Source organism: Cynocephalus volans, chromosome 14, assembly GCF_027409185.1.
Source record: "Cynocephalus volans isolate mCynVol1 chromosome 14, mCynVol1.pri, whole genome shotgun sequence".
Lineage (NCBI taxonomy): Eukaryota > Metazoa > Chordata > Mammalia > Dermoptera > Cynocephalidae > Cynocephalus > Cynocephalus volans.
This window is the reverse complement of record NC_084473.1, coordinates 44,233,509-44,257,418: the sequence shown is the minus strand read 5'-3', so window position 1 is coordinate 44,257,418 and position 23,910 is coordinate 44,233,509. Positions and strand designations below refer to the sequence as shown.

At 52.8% G+C, this 23,910-nt stretch overlaps 1 protein-coding gene across 2 annotated transcripts in view; it reads right to left on the bottom strand.

Moving 5' to 3' along the window:
* The window catches only part of TTC7A (tetratricopeptide repeat domain 7A), a 120,957-nt gene that overhangs the window by 56,192 nt on the left and 40,855 nt on the right, over positions 1-23,910 (bottom strand). For both annotated transcript variants that reach the window (XM_063077878.1, XM_063077879.1), the window contains 6 exons: positions 17,636-17,714; positions 16,656-16,813; positions 16,015-16,078; positions 6,692-6,829; positions 6,004-6,087; positions 1,586-1,690 (listed from right to left, as the gene is read on the bottom strand). In XM_063077878.1, the coding sequence (XP_062933948.1) occupies positions 1,586-1,690; positions 6,004-6,087; positions 6,692-6,829; positions 16,015-16,078; positions 16,656-16,813; positions 17,636-17,714 (628 nt within the window). The remainder of the gene's footprint in view (positions 1-1,585; positions 1,691-6,003; positions 6,088-6,691; positions 6,830-16,014; positions 16,079-16,655; positions 16,814-17,635; positions 17,715-23,910) is intronic.

The window sequence follows — 23,910 nt, the reverse complement described above, 5'->3', positions numbered from 1 at the left end:
CATGCCTGAGCAAGAGACTGTTATTATTTCCATCTTGCAGATGAGGATACTGAAGCACAGCGAGGCTGCATGCTTTACTCAAGGCTATCCAGTGGGTGGGCAGCAAAACTCTTAACCATCTCATCGTCACACTGCCCCTTCCAAAAGCCTAGAGCCTCTTCCAGCACCTGTCTTATGTAATTCTCCCTGATAGGAACCATAAAGCCGAGGGCCAGGACCTACGCTTTCTCCTCCTCCCCATCATTCCTGGTGACACAGGGGATCTGAGGATCAGGTGCGGTTTCTACTACCCTCCTTGTGCCAGGGAGTCAGCATTCCCTGCAGCAGAGAGAAAGCAAGGCCCAGCGGGACAGTGAGCTTCCAGTCCTTGGGAAGAAGTGTCAGAACACAGAGTCTGCAACGGGCTTATCGCCTCTCTTCCCAGGGCCCATGATTTGTCTGTTGGATGCCAAAGGAAGGGAGAGTGGCAGGGTGAGTTGTAAAGGCTGAAGCACCTGCTGTACACACCTGGAGGCTGGCCCCTGCTGCCTTAGAACAACCTGAGCACACAATGGTGAGATGAACTGCGAGTGTCATGCCAGCAGGAAGTCAGGGAGGACCATCTCCAGATGAAGTGCCCACTTTGGGAGACCCTGTGCCCACAGGGCATATGAAGGAAGTGGGGCTATTTAGCTCAGAGGGAAGGAGATGTGGGGCAGGGCTGAAAGCCAACATGCAGGAGGGATGGTGCACTTGTAAGGACCACCCCTGACACTGGGAGGCTAACTGGGACTTAGCAAGCCAAGGCTGTCCAGAGTGAGTTCCCAGTTGGAGGAGACACTGTGCAGAAGCCCCACCCTTGGTCCACTGCTATGGGCCCAAGAGCCCCCACAGGCCTGGAGCAGCAGCCAAGCGGACTTCCGGAAGCAGCGGGAGGACACCAAGGCAAGGCCTGGGGCTCCAGGCTCCTGGCTGCTGATCTCTTGAGAGTCTTCAGGAGCCTGCAGTAAAGGCCAACAGCTGGGGAGAGGGCACACTTGGAGCTACAGCCTCCAGCAGCTCGGCTGCCTTGGCAGAAAGCGGCCAGGAGGCAGCAGAGCACAAGGAAAGGGTCTGGAGCTGCAGTTAAGAGGAAGCAGAGGGGCTGACAGAGAGGCCATCTCCCCTTCTGCTGAGAGCTGGCTGGGACCACTCACAATCACACCTGCAGGCCTGTACGTACTGGATGTTAGGTTGTCTGAAGTCTCTAAAACAATGGGTTGGTCCAGGTAGCTCCAAGGTCTTGCCCATTACCTCCACTGCTGGGCAAGTAGAGACACCTCTATTTCCCTACATGTGACTCTCTGGAGACCACATTTCAAGGCTGAACCACAAACCAGACACCATCCTGAGTCTGGGGGCCTGCTGTTGGAGACCAAGGCTGGCCGTTCCTCAGAAGCCTTCTTCCCGCCCCAGGCCTGCCTACCTTGCAGCACCCTATGCCCCCCAAATACAGCACATACCTTCGCATACACACCAAGATGCTCACACCCAGCTCACTGCCACTGCTGTCACCCTCCCACAGCAGGCCGCCAGGACCTGGGCCCTGGCCCCACAGTTCACTCACCCAGTGCAGGGACCCGATGCAGACCTTGGCAGCCATCAGGGGCACAGTGGGGTCTGAGGGCCGCAGTTTCACACACTCCCGCAGCAGCGACACTGCGTAGGCTGACTGCAGAAGAAAGAGCACCATCACTTGCAGCACTGAGTCTCGACACACTGGGGTGCCCCATGCCTACAGTGGGGGAGCTCCCCAAACAATCAGTTCTTGCTCTGTGCCCCTTTCCTCCCAAGAGCCAGGAAGAGGGCCTAGTGGGAGGAGCCCAGGTGGTGCTGGCAGGAAAGTCCCTCCCTAGGTCTCAGTTTCCTCATCTGGAGAATGGAGGCTGTGACTCTTGCCCTTAGGTGATGTGACAACAGCTAACACGACAACAGATGGAACTGCTCAAAAAGGAATTCAAATTTGAACCACAGGAATGAAAGGGGGTCTCTAAATTGGGACTCAGAGGCAGGGGGTTAGGGGGACGCATAAAAGCTGGTAGGGAAGAAGGGGAGAAGCCAAGCTGGCAGAGCTAGAGAAAACCTCCAGACAAGAATCTGGGGATCCCCCAAGGCTCCAGCAACTCAGACTGGACAAGTGTGGAGGGAGGCCAGGGAGGAGAGCACCAAGAGCCAGGCAGGGATATCACCAATAACAAGGACGACAAAAACAGCAGCTGACACTTATCTAGATCCTACTATGTGCCAAGCATTGTTCTAAGTCAGGGGTTGGTAAGACACAGCCTATAGGCCAAATCTGGCCCTCTGTCCATTTTTGTAAATAAACTTTTATTGTAACACAGCCATGTCCATTCATTTATATACTGTCTGTGGCTGTTTTCATGATGCAATGGCAAAGTGGAATAGTTGTGCTAGACTGCTTGGCCTGCAGAGTCAAAAACATCTTCTGTCTGACCCTTTACAGAAAGAGTTGGCCGAACCCTGTTCTAAGTGCTCTATGATTATGAAGTCATTTAATTTTCACAACACTCCTATAAGGTAAGTACAATGACCTTAATTTGCCAATGAGGAAACTGAAATGCAGTGAAGAAACTTGTTCAAAGACACACAGACCATAAGTGGCTGAACTGGGGTTTGAATACAGTCTGGCTCTAAGCTCTTAACCATTACACTACACTGCCTGTGGTGACTCCCTTGGCCAGAGAGGCCCGTTTCTCTGCTACACACACACACACACACACACACACACACTCTCTCTCTCTCTCTCTCACTTCTAACTAAGTCCAAAGCTTTCCCAGAAAACTGAGCAGTAACCCCCCAGTGTGCACACCCTCGTAGGCAGGTGCATGTGTGTGTAACTATGATAACTCAATGTACTGGGCCCTACTGTGTGCCGAGCTCCCCACTGTTAATTAGCTCTCACCCGCCCCCCGCAACTATGGAAGTACCACTGAGGAAATGGGGGCTCTGGAAGGCTGGCCTGTCCACAGCAGTGTGTGAGTGACTGGCACAACTGGGATCCAACTCGTCTTTGTCCAGCCTAGACCCCCCGCCTCTCTCCAGCCAACCCATCCTCCATCTAAAAAAAAGCTTTTCTCAACCAGATGTGATAGATTTCCCTGGCTCTGGCTCAGACTTAGTCCAGTTGCAGGTGCCTTTGCCCAGGGCCTCCTCTGGGTCCAATACTGGGCTGGAGTTTGTGGAGTCACCATGGGAAGGGGGATGAGGCCATGGTTCTTGCCTCTAAGGAGCTCACAGCAAGGCTGGGGAGAGAAGACAAATGCCACCATCCCCCAGTGCTCTCAGAAGACAAGGCGTTAGGAGGCCAAGCACAAGAGGGTGTTAGCAAATGACCGGCTACTGCAGGCTGGGAGGCTGCACAGGGTGCCCGGTTTGGGCTGGGCCAGTCAGGCTGCGTGGGGGGTTTGAAGGAGCTATTAGGCCGCCACCTCCTCCCGAGACCCTCTTGTGTGAATGCCATTCCAAGTCCTTCACCAAGGCTCCTTCATCTACACAGCCCAGCAAGCTGCAGGCTTCTCCTCCTCTTCCTTCTCTGAGCTCTGACCTCTGGATCCTTGAAACACAGGATTCTCTAACCCTGACCCTCCACATTCCACCCCCACCCCTATCCACCCCACCCCACGCAGACCAAAAAACGCTGCTATTTAAGGAGCCATCTGAGGACTCAGCAGCCAGAGCAGCCGCTCTTTTTTTTTTTTTTTTTTTGTCATGCTGGTTACCTAGCAACGCAGCCAATGCAATTGCTGCTCTGAGACCAAGAGAAGAAACGACCTAAATCATGCCACAAACTCATCTATTATTCCCGCACGTTGAAGCACCAGATATATTTCTATCTGCGCAGCTTCATCTTCTGGAAGGTTTTTCGGGCACAATCGCACCTTGATTCCCACCTTAGGCTCTTGGCAAAAGCAAGGTGTGGCCACTCCTCTGAGGGCTGCCTGGGACAACAAGAAGAGTAATTTCGTGTGCAGGGTTCCCAAAGTAGGTGTAGAATGCCTTCCAGAACAATCTCCCACTGCACCAAATGCACAGGTGGGTATAAACCAGTGTCTCCAGCCTGCGGGGCCTCCTGCACAAGGAACTCGCCGACCGCCCCAACTCCCTGTGAGCCCATTCCTGTGCTCACCTTGCTGGTCTATGAAGGAACCAGGCTGGGAAACCAGCTCACAGATGCTGGGATGGTGCCAGGCTGTGTCTAGACCTCTCTGAGCCCGGCTGTTTCTCAGTAAAAAGGTGGAAGACCCCTTACCACCTGGGCTATCATGACACCTTCTCCTGAGCCCAGGGGGGCTTCCAAGGGCTCCCAGAGAAACTAAAGCTAACTTTCATGTGCAGTGTATTTTTCTGAAGAGGGGGCCCCAGCTTTCCTTAGCTCCTTGCAGGGGTTCAAGACCCCCGCCCCCCTGAAGATGCAAGCCTCTGCTGGTCCATGCTTGCTATTACACAAGATTAGAGGCATTTTCTCTGTCTCCTGGAGGCAGGAGGAAGCTACCCCACGCCACTGTGAGCTGTCTGCCCAGGCTCCACGTAAGCTCCATCCCTACCTCCTCCCTGCCTGTCCCCACTACCCCAGACAGACGGTGCCTCCAGAGCTCGGCTCCTCCTTCCAGTCCTGCACCTCTGCTCCTGCTGTCTCCTCTGCCTGGAATGCTGCTCCCTCCCGCTGCCTCCACCTATCCACACCCCCGCAGCTCCTTAGGAGGGTTTCTCTCATTTCTTGTCTCCTGGATAGGGGGCCTCACCCTCTCTGTGTTCTGAATTCTCCATAAGACTTGACAAGATCCTGCTGAGCACAGAGCCCAGTTGATCATGATCACACTGTGACTTCAAAATGCCCTGGAGGGGCTGATGTGATGGGGAGGGGGGAGGTCTGGGAAGACAAATGCCCAGCAGAGGCAGGCAGGAAGGCTCCTCAGGTTCTTGGCTGTACCTCCCTCGCCCCTTCCCACCTGCCAGGCTGCAGCCTCTGCCCTTCCTTCCCTCCCTGCAGGACCTGGCCTGCCTTGGCCACTGCGGCCCAGGCTGCCTGTATACCTTCCATTCCTGGAGGAGGCACTGGCAAGGCTGGGAAGGCCCTCCTCAGAGACTCTGCAGGACTAGAAATGGAACATGGCACAGATGGGCTGGCGGGGGGGCGAGGAATTCCCTCAGCCCCACAAAAGGGCTCTGGGTATTTACAGCTCTTGGAACGATCTGCAAGCTCATGCCACCTTGTTTCCTGCATTCATAGCATCATCAGCCCCAACACCCTCAGCACCCCGCTCCGGAAAGGTTTCCCTTTCATGTCACTGCTTAAAATAGAGGCTTATGTAAGTGTAATTCTGATTTGAGGGAAAACCAGGGGTGCTGGCACAGGAGCTGGGTGGATGGGGAGCAAACGCATGCCCCAGAGTCTCTGTCTCTGGGCAGAGCCCCCCATCCTCCAGACCCTGTCCTCACCCAGGTGCCCAAGCCACATCCATCACACATTTCTCCCTCTGAACTCCCTACAGGTGATGCTGCTCTGCAACGCCCTCCAGCCCCTCCCTCCTAGGCAAGTTCCCAATTCATGGCAGGTGGGAAAAGAGCCACAGCCCATGTGGCACAATGTTCCCCTCACCTGGAACCACATCCCACGCCTGTCTCTTGTAGCAGTGCCCATCCATTCACGAGCAATACTTCTATGACCCTGTGTGCATACACACTCAGAAAAAACCACCTGCAGACTCACAGACTCACACCTGTACATTCGTCACTTGCACGTGGACAGGGGATTCACATGAGGTGTCTGTGTGGCCCCTCCCATGCCCCTCACTCTCCTGGAAATTCAAACCAGCTACTGGATAATAGTTCCAAGTCACCAGTCCCCTTCTCTCTAGGCACCTAGCTCCAGAAAAGCCCCACTGTCCACCTCGGGGAGGGACTAGAGGAGAACAGAACTCCCTGAGGGTGACTTTGTAATCCCCAGCACCCCCTGGGCCTTACCTTCCCACAAGCCACCATGGAGAGGGCCACTTGGTACCAAAGGTGAAATTCTCCAAACGCAAACTTCATGGCTCGTTCCAGGCACTGCGGAGGGGGAAATGGTCAGCACTTCCCTACCAGGAGTCCTCCTACCCCAGCCACTCATACCCTTGCAGAGTGATCACTGCCCCAGTCACCGCCCTTGGGAGGCTGCACGAGGCCTGCACGGGGTTCCTGTTGGAACCCCAGGGGTAACCCTGTCCCTGCCACTGGCATGCTGTGTGACCCTGCACAAGTCTCTCACCCTCTCTGGCCCTCAGTTTCCACCTCCATAACATGTGAATGATCTAAGAGGGCGATAGTGAAGAGCAAGTAAAATAAGATCTGTGAAAGAGCTTTCAAAATGTGGACATCCAACAAAAATAACTAACATTTATTATTATTGTGCATGGCACAATTCTCAGCTTTTCATGTGTACAAACTCATTTACTCCTCCCAACAACCTTGTGAGGTGGTTTCTCCAATTATGCCCATTTCGTAGGTGAGGAAGCTAAGGCTTGCATGACTTGCCAAGGTCACAGGGCCAGTAAGTGGCAGAGCAGCCTAGCAGGGAAGTGACAAGTGGAGAAGCGACAAATGGGACCCCATCTGATCTCCTTACACACTATCTGACTCCCAGGGACTGGGTGGGCCACGTGGCCGGCCATACCTCCGAGAGCATGACATACTGCCCCCTCCTGCCCAGCGTGATGCTCAGGAGGTCATAGATGGCCGCAGCATTCTGCAAGCTCACCGTCCGGTCCTCCTCCTGCTCTGGTGTCCGGCTCAGCACCACGTCCCGAGTTGCCTATGGGTGGGACATTGGGAAAAAGTGAGGACAGAAGATAAACAGGTGCCTGTCACCGCAGGGCCCCTGTCTCCTGGCCCAGTCACTATCACCTTTTTGCCACTGCCCCAGGCCAGGCAGGTGGTCACACTCGCACAAACAGCCTTTCCCCATCCCCACGAAGGCCTTCTCTGAAGACAAAAAAACCCCCACCCTTGGCTACCATTGGGGCGAGGGAGTAGTTCTGAGGGCTCAAGCTCCTGGTATTCAATTTGTTATTCTACAAGACTTCAAACCTACAGAAAAGTTGCAAGAATAGTACCATTACCATAAACCCTTCGTCTAGATGCATCAGTTGTGAACATGTATGCATTTGCTTTGTTTCTCTCTCTATAACAACAATGTCCTCTATGGCAGTCTTCTCTTTCTCACTCCAGGAGCAACCCAGGACTGTGCCTTGCATTCCAGTGCCATGCCTCTTTAGCCTCCTGTCATCTGGGAGAGGCCTGCAGCCTTTCTTCTTCATGACACTGGCACTTTGAGGAGTACAGGCCTGTTGTTTTGTGGAACAGTTCTTTGTGTGTTTGCAATTCTCTTCAATTATAGCAAGAACTCCAGGTGATATATGAAACTGCTTGTATCAGGCAGGGTGGCTCACAGGAGGGATGCTCAGGCTGCAGCCCTTCAGTGCCCTTTTCTCTTCCTCTTCAGCCCCCAAGTCCCTTTGACAAGGACCCTCCCAGAAATCCCCTTCCCATCACCCCCGTGTCTAGCCCAGACCCTGTCCATGGGTCCTTCCAAGTATGGAACTCTCCTCTGTCCCTCCCCGGAGAAAGCTTCCCCACACTCAAGCATTCTGTTCTTGGCGTCTAGCACCGGGGATGTCAGCAGCTCACAGAGTTGCCAGATGGCTGCTCAGGGAGGGAGGAGATGGAAAATGGGCTTATGAGTAGGCGATTCTGTATAATTCAAAGAGGGGAGCTCCTTATCACCAAGCACCAAATCCCTCATCAAGGAGCTGGGACCCTCTTATTCTGGCGGTCTGCGGCATGTGGTCCCACCCCCTGTCTACCTCAGCACCCTGGGGACAGCGCTCCAGCTCTCTGAAGAAGAGACAGGGTGGAAATGCAGTAGCTGATCAGCTACAGGAGTTGTGGGGGTCTCTGAGCAGCAACAGGGCAGGGAGCAGGTTGGGGATGCCTAGGGCCTGAAATGACCCCCCACCCCTGCATCCCCATCTCCCCAAGGGCTGTGCCTGAGCTGAAGCAAAGCTGGGCTCTGCCCAGATGCTCCCGCTGGCTGCTCCCAGCACCCTCCCTTCTGCCCCCTCCCTTTTGCAAAAAGGATCTCTTTCCAGAATTGCTCAGCCTCTGTCTGAACCTTCTTCTGTGAGACGGGACTCACCATCCTTTGCTTCCCCATACAGGACCTCAAGACAACGGACTCAGCTTTCCTCACAGACTGAAATGGAGCTGCTGACCTTAAAAGCCCAGGTCTCTCACATCAGGCCTACATGATCCTTCCTGCCCACCAGGTGGTTCTCACTGCCTGCGTCTGGGCAGGAGTACGCTCCCCTCCCCAGGTGAAGGGCTGAGCCCTGCAAGGTCTCGACTCGCAGGCTCTGGGCGCATTTTGTGGTGCAGTGCTCAAGTGCCTTCTCATAGATGCCTCTGGAAGCCAAAACGCCTCCAAGACCCAACGAGGTGACACTCCTGAGGGAGCTTTTCAGGCAGTGAGGCAGAAAGGTGGCCAGGTGTCCTGGCAGCGGCCCTTCCAGCCACAGTTGGTGAGCGCTGCCCACTTCCCAAAGGGCATGATGGGCCCAGGAAGGACGAGCCCTGGAGCCAGTCTGGTTAAACAGGCACTCCAAAGCGTTCGGAGAGGGGCCAGATGGGGAAAGTGCTGAGAAATCTCTCTCCTTCCCAGTGAAATCCACCTACACAGCTACCAACAGGAAGAGAGAAGTTCCAGGGAGAGGCTCGGCAAGACCGATTTCATGGAGCCACGCAAGAACACAACCCTTGCTCTGTCCCTGGCCATGTGCCTCCCTGCTCCTCTACCTCCAGCAACTCCCCAGCATTGGCCACCCAGGCTGGGGCTCAGAGAGGCAGCCTCCACCAGGCAGCAGTGGGGAGTGGTGGTTAGGGAGTGAGAGGATGGAAGACCCAGGGAGAGGGCTCCTATAGGATGCATATGTATGCCAGGGGAAGCTGACCTAGCACTGGGGTGGGACGGAGAGGTCGTGCTGGAAGTGGGCAGGGCCAGGAGGTCTGCAGGGCTGGGGAGAAGCCTGGTTGGGCAAATCCAGGGTCTGCAGATCGTGAGCAGTGACCATCAAACTCCTTTCTGTAGCTGCCTCACACATGGAACTTTGTAGAACGAGTGATGTGTGTGTGTAAGAGAGAGAGACAGACAGACTCTCTATGGAAACTTTCCCGCATCCACCCTAGACCTTGACATTTATGAGAACAGTGCCTCTGACTGTGTGTCTGGTGGGAGGGAGGGGTGTTAATTAGATCAGAAGAATAGTAATAGAAGAGAGGATCCCAGCAGCACCAATCCTCTGCCTGGTGACAGCCCCTCAATAGGCAGATAGGAGGGAAGACATCTTCTCGGGGGTCCTCAGGACTTGTCCAAACTGGCACCTGTGTCAAGTGGGAATGGTTCCCCAGAGGACATCCACAAGCAGAAGTTTGCTCAGCAACCAGATTGCGATGGCTTTGGGGCAGGGCTACTGTGAAATGATCTTGGTGGTTGCTGGGCAGTGCCTGTGTATGTAACTGTGGCAACAGGGTGGCGTGGGGGAGACCGGGGCAGAAAGAAGGAAGTCACGAGAGTAGGAATTCAAGAGCAGCTCAGGGGCCGGAGCACACCTCAGAGGCCAGGGCCTCAGAGGCTACGGGGGCTTCAAGTCCCTCCCTGGCACGCCCAGATGTCCTGCTCCCTCATCCCTGGAGTCACTGCCCCCATGCCGCATGATGCCCCCCAAGCTCCAGCAAGCAGCCTCATCCTCGACTAGTCCTAGCCACATTCCTTCTCTTCCACCATTTAAATGGCCTCAGAAGCCCACCTCCATTAGAAAATCCCCCAGATCCAATGCAGTGACAGATGTGAATGTGCTGGGGACCCTCAAACTCATCACGGATACTAAACCTTCTTCCCACCACCATCCTTCCTGCTGTTCTGGGAAAAATGGCAGAATATTCTCCCCTGGTTTCTCCCTGCCTAGCGCTAACTGCCATAACCCCCACGCCCACCCCCAGGTTCCCCATCTCTGAGGATGCACTGCTTGCGTTTAATACACGTGTTTAATCCCAGGCAGGGCTCCCACAGATGTCCCTGCTCCTTGCCTTTGTCTCTCTGACTGTTCTCCCAGGGCAGCTTCTCCCAGACTCAAGAACATTTGCTCCAAGACTCCTGGCAGGTCAGAAGAGGATAAGCCAGAGAAACAACACTCCTCCCCATGTTGGCTGTCATCCAACAGCCCAGCCCTGCCAGCAGGACCCACTCCCTGGTCTTTGGTCCAGTAACCATGAGGCAAATACAGGCTTCACAAAAGGCCCATGAGGGAATCTCTAACTCCACAGGCAGTTAGGCCCATGTGAAACCTAAGGCAGGACAACTCTTATTCAGAGGACCAACCCAATTTCCAAGTGGCAAGGCCATTCTGACCCTCTGCTGGCCACAGGGCCTCACATGGCACTGACCTTCCTTTCTGCCCAGTCCACTTTCTCCTCTCTAATCCTGGATACAAACGGGTTCCAGGCTAAGAGAAGGGAAGGGAACTAGCCTGTGGAGCACTTTCTTTGTGGCATCTCGTCATTTTCACAATGACCTTCTCATTTTCTATTGCCCTATTTCACACATGAGAAGACTGAGCAAGGCCCAGGGAGGCCAGATAAGCAGCTGACTGCATACAGACAGGGCATAGGGACCCCAGTGAGCACCCAGATATTCTGACTTCACCCTGGCTCCTTCCCTGTCTCCAGGTGCCTCCAAGGAAGTGTCCAAGAGCCCTGTCCATGCCACCAGAGGCCCTGGGTTGGCTCTGCTTATGAAAGAACCAAAGCAAAGCACAAGGCCAGGCTTCCCTAGTCAGGCTTTGGGTGCTGCTTCTCAGCAAAGAACATGCTCCTTGGGCAACATGTCTAAGGCCTTGCTCAGCCCCGTTCTCATGGACAGCCCATCCACTGGCCAAGGAACAAGCCTCAAGACCTGCTGCTGACGCCCCCAACAATCACCCTGCAAAGAGGTCTCCTGGCAGTATCTGTGCCCAGTCCCTGTCCAACCTTCCCCAGGCCGAGGATGCTGTCATGTTCTGCTCATGCTGTCATCCCCCACCAGTAGACATAATTACCACTGGCTCCAGAGCTGCTGTCCACAGAGCTGAGAAATAACATGCTCTGTGACGTGTCCCAGCTACCCAAAGACCCGAGCCAGGCCCGTGCCAGCCCCCGCTCTCCTGTTGTGCCGGAAATCACAGCTCTTCCTGCCAGCTAGGAAGAGGCTCTCCCACCTCTTCTGAACCCAGGGCTCTGAGCTGGCAGCTTTATCAGACCCTTTACCATCGTAGCTTTCAGCAGAGCAGGGCCTCGTGTTAGAGCAACCGGGTGCCAAATGCTGGGACAATCTGTGCTTCTCTGCTGAGTCCCAAACGGAGTCAAGCCCAGGAAGTACTTTTTAAAAAAAAAAAAAAAAAAAAAACCAAACAGAATGGTATCCTCAATCCAATTTATCCTCCAACCAGATTTTCATCTAAATGTTTTCAAAAATGTCTAAGGATAAAATGAACACATACTAAACAACCAAAATGTACCAGGTACCTTTGTGTTATTTGCTTACTTCATCCACCCAAACTCTTGCAAGAGGGGCCTTATTAGCTCCATTTACAGATGACAAAACTCAGGGAGGTAAGAAAAACTTGCCAAGGCCACACATGTTGTGAACGGCAATTGAAGATTCAAATCACCAGGTGCCCAGTATCAGGCGTGACACAGTTAGTTTGTTACCCTGCAGAGTCCCAGTCCCCAGGGACATATCCACCCACCTGCCCTCACTCAAAACCAAGCTTCTGTACCCTTTCCATATCTAAGAGCCTACACAAGCAGCAACTTCTTCTCCAGATGAATGAAACAGGGACCCACGGATTCAGTTTGCTTTAGCACATATTTTTATGCCCTGGATCAGTATTTTATAAATGACAAAGATTCCCATACCTCCTATTTGAAAAAATTAGGCTGGCTTGATATATGGTTCTTTGGGGCTAAGCAGAGAGGGTAATTCCTTCTGATTTTGGGACCAGGATTTCTTCCATGTCCTTGGGCATACACTACTCTAGGTGGAAAGACATCTGGGACAGGGACTATGATTGAATTGTTCATCACTGTATCTACAGTGCTGAGCATGGTCCAACATGTCGTAGGTGCTCAAACAAGATTAGATGGATGGATGGTGGATAGATGGGTGAATGGATGAATGGATGGATGAATGAGTGGGTGAATAGGTAAATGGGTAGATGAACAGATGGATGGGTATGTGGATGGATAGATGGTGGGTGAATGCGTGGATGAATGGGTTGGTAGATAGGTGGTGGGTGGGTGGATGAATGGATGGATGGATGGATGAATGGGTGGGTGTGTGGGTGGATGGATGGATGGATGGATGGATGGACGGGTGGGTGTGTGGGTGGATGAATGGATGGATAGATGGATGGACGGGTGGGTGTGTGGGTGGATGAATGGATGGATGGATGGATGGGTGGATGGGTGGGTGGGTGGATCTATGGATGGATGGATGGTGGGTGGATGAATTTTAAAGTGCCCTTTTGGCTTCAAAGACTTAAAAGTGGGTTTAAAACATAAATCTTTTTAAACCAGTCGTAACTCATATCCCTTGCATTCCCGTGAAGGCATCTAAGATTTCTATTTACTTGGTTAAAGACAAGAGCTTCCTCATTCATTCTCATCACACACAACTTGTCACAAAAACCATATCCAAGCCACCAGCCCCATACCCAGACCCCATGCAGCTACTCCTCTGAGTCCCAAACCACAAAATAGGGACTGCCATGCTCAGGAAGCCTGCAAACACCCCTTCCTAGGGCAGCTGCTCTGGACATCCGGGGTGGAGCGATGATTACATTTCCTGGGCTGGCTCTGTGTGAATAACTTCTACTGCACCATAATGAGTTCTTCAGATATCAGAAGAATCCCAGTAGCAGCCAAGGCCACCAGATGCTGTTCCAGAGGTTTCTCCCCAAGCCCATCAGATGCAACCAAATCCAGCTAGCATCAAGGAGACATGAGGAAAACCCCGCTGGTATATGGAGGCTGAGGTGTCAGAGCAGGAGCCTGGGAAGTGGCAGAGCGGGGCCCATGCCCTAGTTTTCTCGATGATCAAGAATGTGCCTGGAAGGAAGGCGGATGTCAAACAAAGGCAGCAGAGAGGGCAGGTCTGGTCACTCTGAGAAACCGCTCTGAGCCAGAGGCCATCGCCAATGCTCTCTCCAAATTCCTCAAGTTTCTAAATGTCTGACAGGCTGGGTGTGAGCAGGAGGAAACAAACCAGCCAACCCCATCAGAGGCGCTTCCTCCCAGCTGCAGTGCAGTCTGAGTCTGAGCAGTCCCTCTGCCTCATAGGCTGCATGGAGTTTCCCAGGGCACAGCCTGGCCAGCCAGTCTGCACCCCCAGGTCTCCTGGGCAGGATCCAGGCCACGCTCCCTCTTGCAAAATGGAAAGAGCAGCCTGGGGTGAAACCACATATTCAGGAAAATTCACCTGGCTCCACGTGTGGACCGTGTTTTAATGAGTCCATTCTTCACTTTGAGATATAGGGCAGTTTGAGGTTTTGGAAAGGGATATCCTTAACAGAAAGGCATCTGAACTCTGGTCCTGGGGACCCAGATCAAACAGAGGCCACAGAAAATGTCTTGAGGAGACAGAGCCCAGCCTCAGTCTCTGCACAGGAGAAAAACAATGACCATTCTCATACTGACAGGTACGTCCCTGTTTACAAAGCCCTGCCCAAGACTGATCAAATTCGATCCTCAAAATTACCTCCTTGGCCCATTTACAGATGAGAAAGCCAAGGAACAGAGCAGTTAGCGACGGACAGAATCAGGACTGAAACCCAAGAGCTCAGGCTCCACATCCCGTGCTTTGGAAATTATTTAGGGAGATGGACATGGTTCAAATCATGGCTGCAAAGCTTATTAGTATGTGACCTTGACCAAGACATGTACCTGTCCTAGACCTTACTTTTCTCATCTGTAAGGTGGGAACATATTAGTATTAGACTGAACTATATATACATATAGTTGTTTGAAGTCATAAACAATTGAAAATCGGCAATTTCATATGGCTCAACATAATGCTTACCTATATGAGGTAATCAGCTTGGAACTGGGCAGACAAAGGACCTAAGAAATGGTCTGTTTTACACCTTTTTACCATCCACCTGTGAACTACACTGTAGCCCTCAGCACACGAAGGTGATGATAGAGATAGGTGATTTCCACTGCAGCCTCACCTGAAGGTGTAAGTGATGAGATGGCTGGGGGTGGGGGAGGGTTGGGAGATATCTGGAGTTCCATGATTAGAAACTGGGGCTCAGTCTACGGTCAGAGGGCCCATTGTCTGTGAAAAGCACACTGTTCTCCCATGAAAATCAGATCTGGCACTTGGTACCTCTGTCTCCACATCTGGCTAACCAGCTAGATATCCCCTCTCTGAGCAACCACTCACCCATCTCACAAGCACCCAGCAAACCCTTCAGGACAACATCCTGGCCAACCGGCACCCTGGATCCAAATGAACCAGGCCTGGCTAAGGAAGGATACAATGCCCCCACCCCATAGGCAGCACTGCTCCTCCTGTCTACTTACCAGGAGGCCTGTGCAGCCAGAGGCAACCCAACACCTCTGGCATTGCATGGTCCCAGATGGCCAAAGGAATAATCATTTCTGGCTGTTCTGGGATCCAGCTTGTGGGGGTCTTGGTTTCTTAACCTCCACTTTCATACGCTGCTCTCAGATGCATCATTTTACAAAACTTGTTTCTCAACCTGGTGGGCCCCAGCTCATCAGCTCTGATGGGCCCCTCAGTCAGAGGACTTGGACCCAGTGGCATGGACAGCACCTCCACACGTGGCTTCTACTGTCCCTGCTGCACCCTTCCTACACCTCCCTGGGACCAGTCCATCCACCCTTAGTCTCACCACCTGAACCACCAACCACACTATGCTCTCCTTCACTAAGCCTCCAAAGTACCATGGCATGGAGAAAGCACTGCCAGGCACTGTGGCTATTGTGCATGTGCATACGTGTGTGTGTGTGCACGCAAGCATGTGCGGTTGCTTTGTCTCCCGGCCTGGGGCACAGGCAATGGGTCTTGTGAAAAGGCTAGCAGCACTTCACATGGGCTTTGTCCAGCGTGACTTGTCTCTTCTCTGCTTTATTTCTCCATAGCACTCACACTGATACCCTGGATATTGTAGTTAGTTAATTTATTGCCCACCTCCCTCGCTAGAGTGTAAGCTCCACAAGGGCAGGGACTTTTCTCCGTCCTGTGTGCTGCAGTGTCTCTGGCATCTAGAACAGGTGGGTTGTGTGGGTGGATGCTCTACTTTGTGTGGCACAAAGTAGATGCTCAATAAGTGGTTGCTGCATAAACAAATGAATTCCTTCCATAGGCACATTTACGGCTGTGAGTTATCATAATCCTACGGGGGAGGAAACTGAGGCTCAAAGAGCTTAAGCACTTTGCCCCTGGCCCTTGACTAATGAGCAGCAGGGCTGGAACCTGAATCCAGGCCTTCTGCCTCCAAAGTGCACACTCCCTCCACCCCCTACCTGCCACTCTTTTCTATCCACCACAGCACCCAGAACAGAGCTGCTCAGTGCATACTGTTGACTTGTTGAAAATCACCTTTTGTAACCCCAGAGGAGGTGGGTGGGGACTCGTGTGCTCAGTCCCTACTGACTTCGGGGCAGAACACTGGCCCCCAAATGCAGCCTTGTGCAGCCAAACCCAAGCCTAATAAGCTAGACTTGACCCCTAGATGGGGGAGCTGGGCCAAGAACTGCTGCTTCTGGGGCATCCCTGGGAGGCTGAGGTTGGCCAGGACTTGGATGGCTTGTCCTGCAGCCTGCAGCCCTACCTCACAGGGTCAGAGACCACAGGCCCCTGAGGAGTGCCCTGGAGCTTACCATGGACTCGCTGATGAGGAGGAGCAGGAGGGCTTCCTCGATGTTGTCCTTCGGGCAGTAGAGGCTGAAAGACACAAACGGGAGCCCTGGCTTCAGCTGATCCCTCAACAAGCAGCACTGCTGGCCCACCATGCCGGCCCTTCTGCCCCAGAGTCAGTACCAGCCCAGTAAGGTGACCCACTGCTGCATAATTCACAGGCACCGGACACCACCTGCAATTCTTTCACATGCCCCAGAGTGATGGGTCTGAAAGGCTGCAGTGGGCTGGAATACTGCAGATGCTCCTGGGGGAGAACTGCCCCTCCAGTGCCCAGAACTGCACGAAGGGCAGGGGCGAGCGAGAACAGAGCTCTGCTGGTTGGCCACAGACCCCATCTCAATTATTGGCACAAACAAGACAGAGATGTGACAGACAAGATTATTAGGAAGGCAGGTAACCCCCAAATAACTTGTTTGGCCTCTGGGATTCTCCCCCAACCTCCACCCTGAGACCTGCCTTCTCTAGACTACTTGGCTCCCACTGATGCTAAAGAGCCTGCCTGGTAGTGTGCTGGGTGGGCAAAGAGAGGAGCCACCAGCAGGGACCCAACCCTGTGCATGGCATGAGATTGGCACAGTCCTGTGGGGCAGGCAGGACTTACTTGTCTCCTTCGTATAGGTGAGGTTTCCGCAGGGCCTGCGTGATGAAGGAATTCTCTTCCTTGCTCATGAACTCGGGCAGGGGGTGGGACAGGGGGCTCCAGTAGCAGTCCTCACTCAGGGAGTGCAGCAGGACCCCTGCCAGGTGCTTGGCTGCCATCTGGCAGAGAGAGAGGTACTCAGACCTGGGTACATGTCGTCACCCCCCATCCCCATCCCCATCCCCACCTGGCCTAGAATGCCCTCCGCCCATCACCCAGCCAAATCTGCCCACCTTGCAACGTGCTGCCCCCAGGAGGCCCCACAGCTCCACGCCAAGCAGCCCCCTTGCTTTTCTCAGTCCTTCCAGCACTGAGGCTTCCCCCACCCCTGCTTCTGTTGGCCTTGGTTGGCTCCTCTATCTTTTCTTGCCTCTCCTCTGCTCAACAAGGGTTGCATTTCCTCCTCCTCCTGACCCCACAGAGCCTAGCAGAGTGCTGAGGACTCGGCGGGCCCTTGAAGAGTTGGAAAAAAGCATAAAGCCATAGGCACAGGCAGCTCTTTCTACCAGATGCCTTCTTCATCACTGTCCCAAAATCCTAGCATGAGAAGAAGCCGTGGCTACGATTTTGAATGAACGAAGGCCTAAGAAGGCAGGTTGCGGCAGGAAAGCAGAGTCAATGTATTTATTAGGATCATAAACAAATCCCTAAGAATGAGCTGGGACACAGTTTTGCTCAGGAAAGGGGTGGCAGTAGATTTGAACTCTGAGCCGAGGCTAGGAGCTGTCTGCAGTGCTGTGTTGAGAAGGATGCTGTGGTGCTCCCAGGCTTAGCAGGAAGAGTGCTGACACTGATTGACAACGTGTGCCACGAGCAGGGGAGAGGAGCGTGCACGCCACAGACTGCCATCCCTGGGTCAGGGGCTGCCTGCTAGGACTTCTGTTGTCTCCCATGGAATTTGACCCCTGAATAAACCAGTCACAGCCAGTGCTCCATGTTACCACTTTGAAGTTCTGAGTCGCTTTGGTCTCCACAGTCCGCAGAACCTCCCGGAGCTCTCTCATGCCCTTCACGACGTTCCTAGTGAGAGGACAGCAGCAGAGGGGCCATTACCAGCCTGGCTCCTACAAAGACATCCTCATCAAGCCTGCAGGCCCTAGGAGCAAGTGCCTGCTTGAGTTTTATTTGAACACATTCAATAATTGGAATGAAAGGTCAGAGTTGTACCACTAGGACCCTAGAGACCCAGGCCACCAATTGTCAAGGAGGAGGGAGGATCCCTTCTCTCCCAAAGCTGCCCAGCAACTTGGGCTCCCAGTTCACCACCAAAAGGGTACCAAGACTGAGTATCTCAAACAAGTTGTTCTTTTGGCCCAAGAGTCTTGGGCTGGGGCAGACTTTCTGACTTGAGTCAGCCCCAATTTGCCATCTTCACCTGCTACATCAGGTCAATGCTGGAATCCACTCTCCCTCTCAGTCCCTTCTACCAAGACCCCGAGTTGCATGCCTCAACTAAGGCCTGGATGGCCACGCCAGCCACCTGACCCCTGCCAGTCAGTCCCTCTGCACCTTGAAATAACCTTCAAGCTTTTTAAAGTGTGACCCGTGACAAGAAAACATCTCATGTTACAACCCAGTATACACACATACTTTCCTTACATAAAACTGAAGTTTCTTGACACAATACCTATCAGTACTATGTGCAATCAACTCTGATATTTCCGATTTTACTTCTCTCCCAACTCCCCTTTCTAAAAATGCTGGCTGCGGCCCACTAAATTGATCTTGCAACCCACTAATGGGTCATGGCCTGCAATTTGAAAGACTGCTCCTACCTTTCCTCGAGGGGTCTAGCTGACGTGCAAAAGGCATCTGGATCCTCCCCAGGTCAGCCCCTTTGGTGCTCCCCCAGGGCTTATAGAATCTAGTGCAGGTCCTCAGCACAGCTTTCTGGGGCATGTGCCCTGCCACTTACCTCTCCCCCACCGCAGCTCCCCCAACTCAAGCAAGCCCTTGCTGAAGACCACAGTTCCCTTTGTCAAGTCTTGACACAGGCTTCTCCCACTGCCTTAAACAGCCTTCTCTCCTTCACCTTTCAAAAGCCAGTTGCAATGCCACTTCCTCCAGGAAGGCTTCCCAGGCCTCTCCCCACGTCCACTTACCCTGCCTTTAAGGCATAGCCTATATCTTACACCCTGTTCTTTCCTTTCCTGAAGCAAGTACTATATCTCGAAGTCATTTTCCATCTGATCCTCATACACTGTGGCTCCTGAGGGCAGGGCTCCTGTCTCCCATGTTCCCAAAGCTCAGTCCCATCACAGCTCCTGCTACACAGCATATGCTCAGTAACCACACAGCATATGCTCAGTAACCACCTGAGGACTGCTCTGCTCACTTGCTCAGGGGGTTCCCTGGATTACACCACACAGGGAAAGCAGAGGCTTCTGGGACAGCCCCACAGAGGGCGAAGGGCCAAGGCTGGCAACCAGTAAAGTCACATGAGCCCCTCCTTCAACTTTCCTGCATGAAACAGTTCTTAGGGCCCTTGGGGCCTGGGAGCTGTAAAAGGGTAAGTTTGTAGATCCAGTCCCTTGCCTTCTGGGAAGCTCTGGCTTCAGACAAGATAGCCAAATATGTGCAAATGACCAACACTACAAACATGGACCCTTGATTTTAGGGCTGAGAATGGAGATGCCTGGGGTAGGGTCAGAGTCACAGTGACCCTCCTGGTCTGCCTGGTGCTCTGAAGAACTGGGCCAGCCAGCAGGACAGGAAATCTCAGCCGTCTTAGAGATGGCTCAAGCTTGGGCATTGCTGATGATGGTCACATGGCCCAGGGAAGCTGGCTGACCTCTGTGGGATGCAGTCTGTAAAATGAGGACTTCTGTTTAGCTCAGTGACTCCCAGACTTCTGTTACCTGCATACCACATTCACAATTTTCACCACTAGCTACACATCTCCAATACTGTTATTTATGTAGTACCTTTCTTTATAGCTTCTTTCTTTTCTACTTCAGTAGATATCTCACCTTAATCAAAAAAACCTGAAATCATTGGTTTGCTGTGCTGGTTACTTTTCTGCCTATAGATATTAAATACTGAAGCATATTTTAAAAGTGTGTGTATCACCTGAAATCACCTCGTGTATCACTAGAAGTACTTATCCCACACTCTGAAAAAGGATGGTTTAGGCCAAAGGGTTTCAAAGTATGGTCCTCGGACTAGCAACACCAGTATCCCAGGAACTTGTTAGAAATGCAAATTCTGAGGCCCCCCACTCCAGACCTGCTGAATCAGAAAACCCTGGGGTGGAGCCCATCAGTCTGGGTTTTACCAAGTCTCCAGGGGTTCCGATGGACACTCGAGTTTAAGAACCACTGGTTTATATGATTCCCAAGTGTCTTCTAATTCTCCTAGTCTAAGAAGTCAGGTTTCAGAAGGACAACCTGACATGGAAACCTCAGCTTTGCAACCAAATCCTAAATTCCTGCTCTTGAGAGAAGGAGGCAGCCCTCTACGTCCTAGTCTCTATAGGGGGATTCCTCATTTCCGCATGGCACTGGCAGGAGGTGAGGTACACAAAGCCCTATACCCAAGCATATGGTAGAGGCTCGCTAAATATTATTTTCCTTTTTCCATCTAATTTGGGTCTTAAAGAGCATATTGCTTATGTTTTAACGGACATTATTTTGCATGGAGGTTCGGGAGCTAATGAGTAGGGGGAGGGGACAGAGTACCTGAGGGGATCCTCCAGCTGTGTGTCCACCTTTCTCCTACTAGCCCCACCCCATAGGGGACATAAGAATAGGATTCCCTGGTAGATGATCCAAGCCCAGGGACAGGCCTGGGGACCCCCGTGGGTCCAAGCAGAAAGAGCCTGCAGCAGAGGCACTTCAGTCCCACAGAGGTCTCCACCTCAGGAAAGAACCCAGAGATAGATAGTAGGTCACAGGCCAGGCCAGCTGAGGTGATAGCCCAGCACCAGCCACCACCAGGAGAGAGGAAAAAGACATTGGCTGCATGAGCTCCCATGAAAGGGAGGAAATGGCTGACTCCGGGAGCTCAGTTGGCCTGAATACTCTGCCCTGGCAGCTGGCCAAACAGCCACAGGCTGAGGCGGGCTAGACCCTGGTGTTGCCCCAGGACTCCAATGGCCCAGAGGAAGCTGAAAACTCCTGGGCCCTGTGGGTGATTTTCCACTCTGTGGGCTCCCTGCCAGCTTCCACCTCTGGCAACTTGGCCCAGGCTGCAACCAGGAGGCTGGAGCCAAGAGTGACCTTGGCCCCTTCTCACTCCACCACAAGGACTGTCCTCTCTCTGCCACTGTCCGACGAACTCAGCCTTTAGTCTTTACATCTTCAGCATTCCTGGACCAGCAGATCAGCATCACCGGGGGGCTTGGGAGGACAGCAGGCTCTCAGGGACCCTGCCAGCCCCAACACACACACACAATTAAGGAATCAGTACTGCATTTTAATAAGATCCTGTGTCCCGAAAGCTGGGTCCTTTTACTATTCTCAAGTCTGTAAGGGATTTTGGCATTTAAATAAGCTCCCAGGAATGATTTAGCAAAGCAAATAATCACCCTCAGGCATGTTTTGGATAAATCCTGATTTTTATTGAATGCCCTTAAAGAGAAAAACTGACACAGAGGTTCCAGTGGCCAGGACTGCATAGGGAGAGATCTGGGATCCTGGCCGACACTGACCTCTTCCAAAATGTTGGGAATACCCCCTCCCTCAGCTTACCCTTCTGAGACACCAGACGGGGCTTCTCAAGGGCTCCCCAGATGGCCACAAGCCTGAGCAATCCCATCCCAGGTTTAAGGCTGCCTGTGCCAGGTAGCGCTGGGGCTTTTCCGAGCCGTTTCTGGCTGCCCTGTGAGAGGTCAGCTTGAAAGATCTCTTTGTTCTCGTCTCTCATGCTGACCTTTCTGAGCAAAGCTGCCCACTTTTAATATCCAAACAGGGCCTCAAACAAACCCTGGCCCAGAAACAGGCTGCATGGGGAGAAGCCAGGAAGCCGCGTATTCCTACTAAAGTAAAGCCCGATTGGCCAGGAACAGAAAGAGAGATGCGCAGTGGTGATGGATCAAGGACAGTGGCTCATCCTGGGGAAGCCTCCAGGTGGGATGTGCAAGGGGGCAGCAAGCTCCTCCAGCCCCCAGAACAGTGCCCAGTTCTCAAAGGCCTTGGCCTTGTTTAGTCTATGCAGCTTCTGACGTGACTTGCAAGGCTGGGAGGCTCCATTATCCCAGCACCAGTGCAATTGATGGCACATAAAAGGCACTCAAGAAATCATTGTTAAATAAATAAGTCCCCTTTTCCCAATGGAAAAACTAAAGCTTGGAAGATGCCTGCCTTCCAAGCCATCACTTACCCAAGGGGAGAGGTGGGCTTACAGCAGGCATGAAAGGATTCAGATTTTAGTCTGTTATAACCCTCAGATCCCTGAGAAGGACGACGCGTGTCTTTTGACCTGGTATGGTTACACTTTCCTCTCCTGGGACTCAATTTACTAAGTGTTTACAAAGTGTCTACTGCATAACAAGTGCCTGGTCATTGGCCCTGTTCACAATAGGCATTCAACAAATATTGCTGGAATAAACTAAGAGGCCAAATGAGTGAATAAATACCATGTTAGTGGACGTGCATGTAAGGCCCTCACAGTCTGTTAAATTAGCCAGCTCCTGACTTACTCAGAGCTTAGCAAAGTATTTTGCACACAGTAGGTGCTCAACAAATATTGGAGGGGAGGGGTTGGTTTGATTTGAAACAGAATGTGAAACTGCATGGATTGATCGCTGAATGGAAACTAAACAGATACTGGTACATACAACCCTGACCAGAAGTCCCCATTTCAGGGCTGGCACTGCTCATTGTATGAGAGGTTTTCGGTCAAACACCCCAAAGAACATAGCCAATGGGCAGGACCCAATGGCTGAAGGGTTGAATCAGAGGACAAGGTCAGGTGAAGTTCAAATGGTTAACCAGCTGTTCACTCCTGCTTCAGACCTAAGTCATGTTTTAAAACTAAAACTCTCTTCTGCACCCTCAGCCCCAGAACAAGACCATGATACTTCCCTCACATGGACTGAGGATGTCCAGGCAATGGGCTCTCTCCTTTCTAGTGAGATGGGCCTGGGCCATGGGGAAGGTTGAGGAGGTGGGTGCTAACAGTAAATACAGGTTGTGTAGGAAGAGAGGCTGGAATGGCCTCCGAGGTCTCCTTATGCCTCAAAGCATGACACAGAACACCAGGAGGCTCTCAGTACGGGTTTGACTGTTGGTTAAGTCTGTGCACTGAATCCCCCCTGAGAACATCTGTCCCCTGCCCTCCCCCAGCCCTGCAGATACTGGGTGGCTGCTGAGAACAAGACAAAATTACTGCTGACTGAACACGCCCCTCACGGGGGTATCACCAAACAGCAGGCTGGGTTTTCTAAGGTGCCTCGGCTGCCTCTCCCACTTGGCACCTGGCTGGCAAGGTGGAGCAGACACACACACAGAAAGGGAGAGTGCTTTCACAGGACTCAACTACCTGCCAGGCCCAGGCAACTCCCTTAGAAAACACAAACACTCCCTTCTCTATTGTTTGGTTTTGGTACAGTGAGCACACATTGCTTAAATTAAAAAAATATATATATATTTTTTAAAACACAGGGGCAAAACATACAGCCCATTTGGTTCAAACCACATGGCCCAAGCCCACTCCCATCCCAGAGCAGAGAAGGGGCTCTGCCAGGTCTAGGAAGAAGGAAAGGGAAAACCACCTCAACAGAAATGGCCCATTGTCCACGCTTGCTCAGGGAAGGAGCAGAGCAGGCTCCTGTTCTTGTTCTTGGGAAATGCCCAGGCCCCTGGTCCTAGAGAGGGCAGAGCCCCAGACAGGACACTGCATCGCCCCTCACCTCCCCAAGCCTCTGGAGCTGCTTCACGTAAGGGAGCACCAAGCCCCTACCTTGAGCCTCCCCCACAGCTAGGACCCTGGGCCGGGCTGCCATGGACTCCCCAAGAACATGTCAGGAAGGTGCCCCCTCCTGGCAGCTGCAGCCGCAAAACTGCCTGGGGCGAGGCTCCTACCAGAGTCCACGGCTGCCCTCTAGTGGCAGCACAGGGAAGTGAAGGCCCCCAGCCTCCCAGCTCCCCACCCCTTTGCAGGGGCGCCTCCCAATTCCTGACCATTCTTTCAATCCACTGCTTTGGTTCTAGCTCAATTAGGAATGCTGTCATCAGCCACAGAGCAAGAGGCAGGAGTCACTGGGGGAACTAACTGC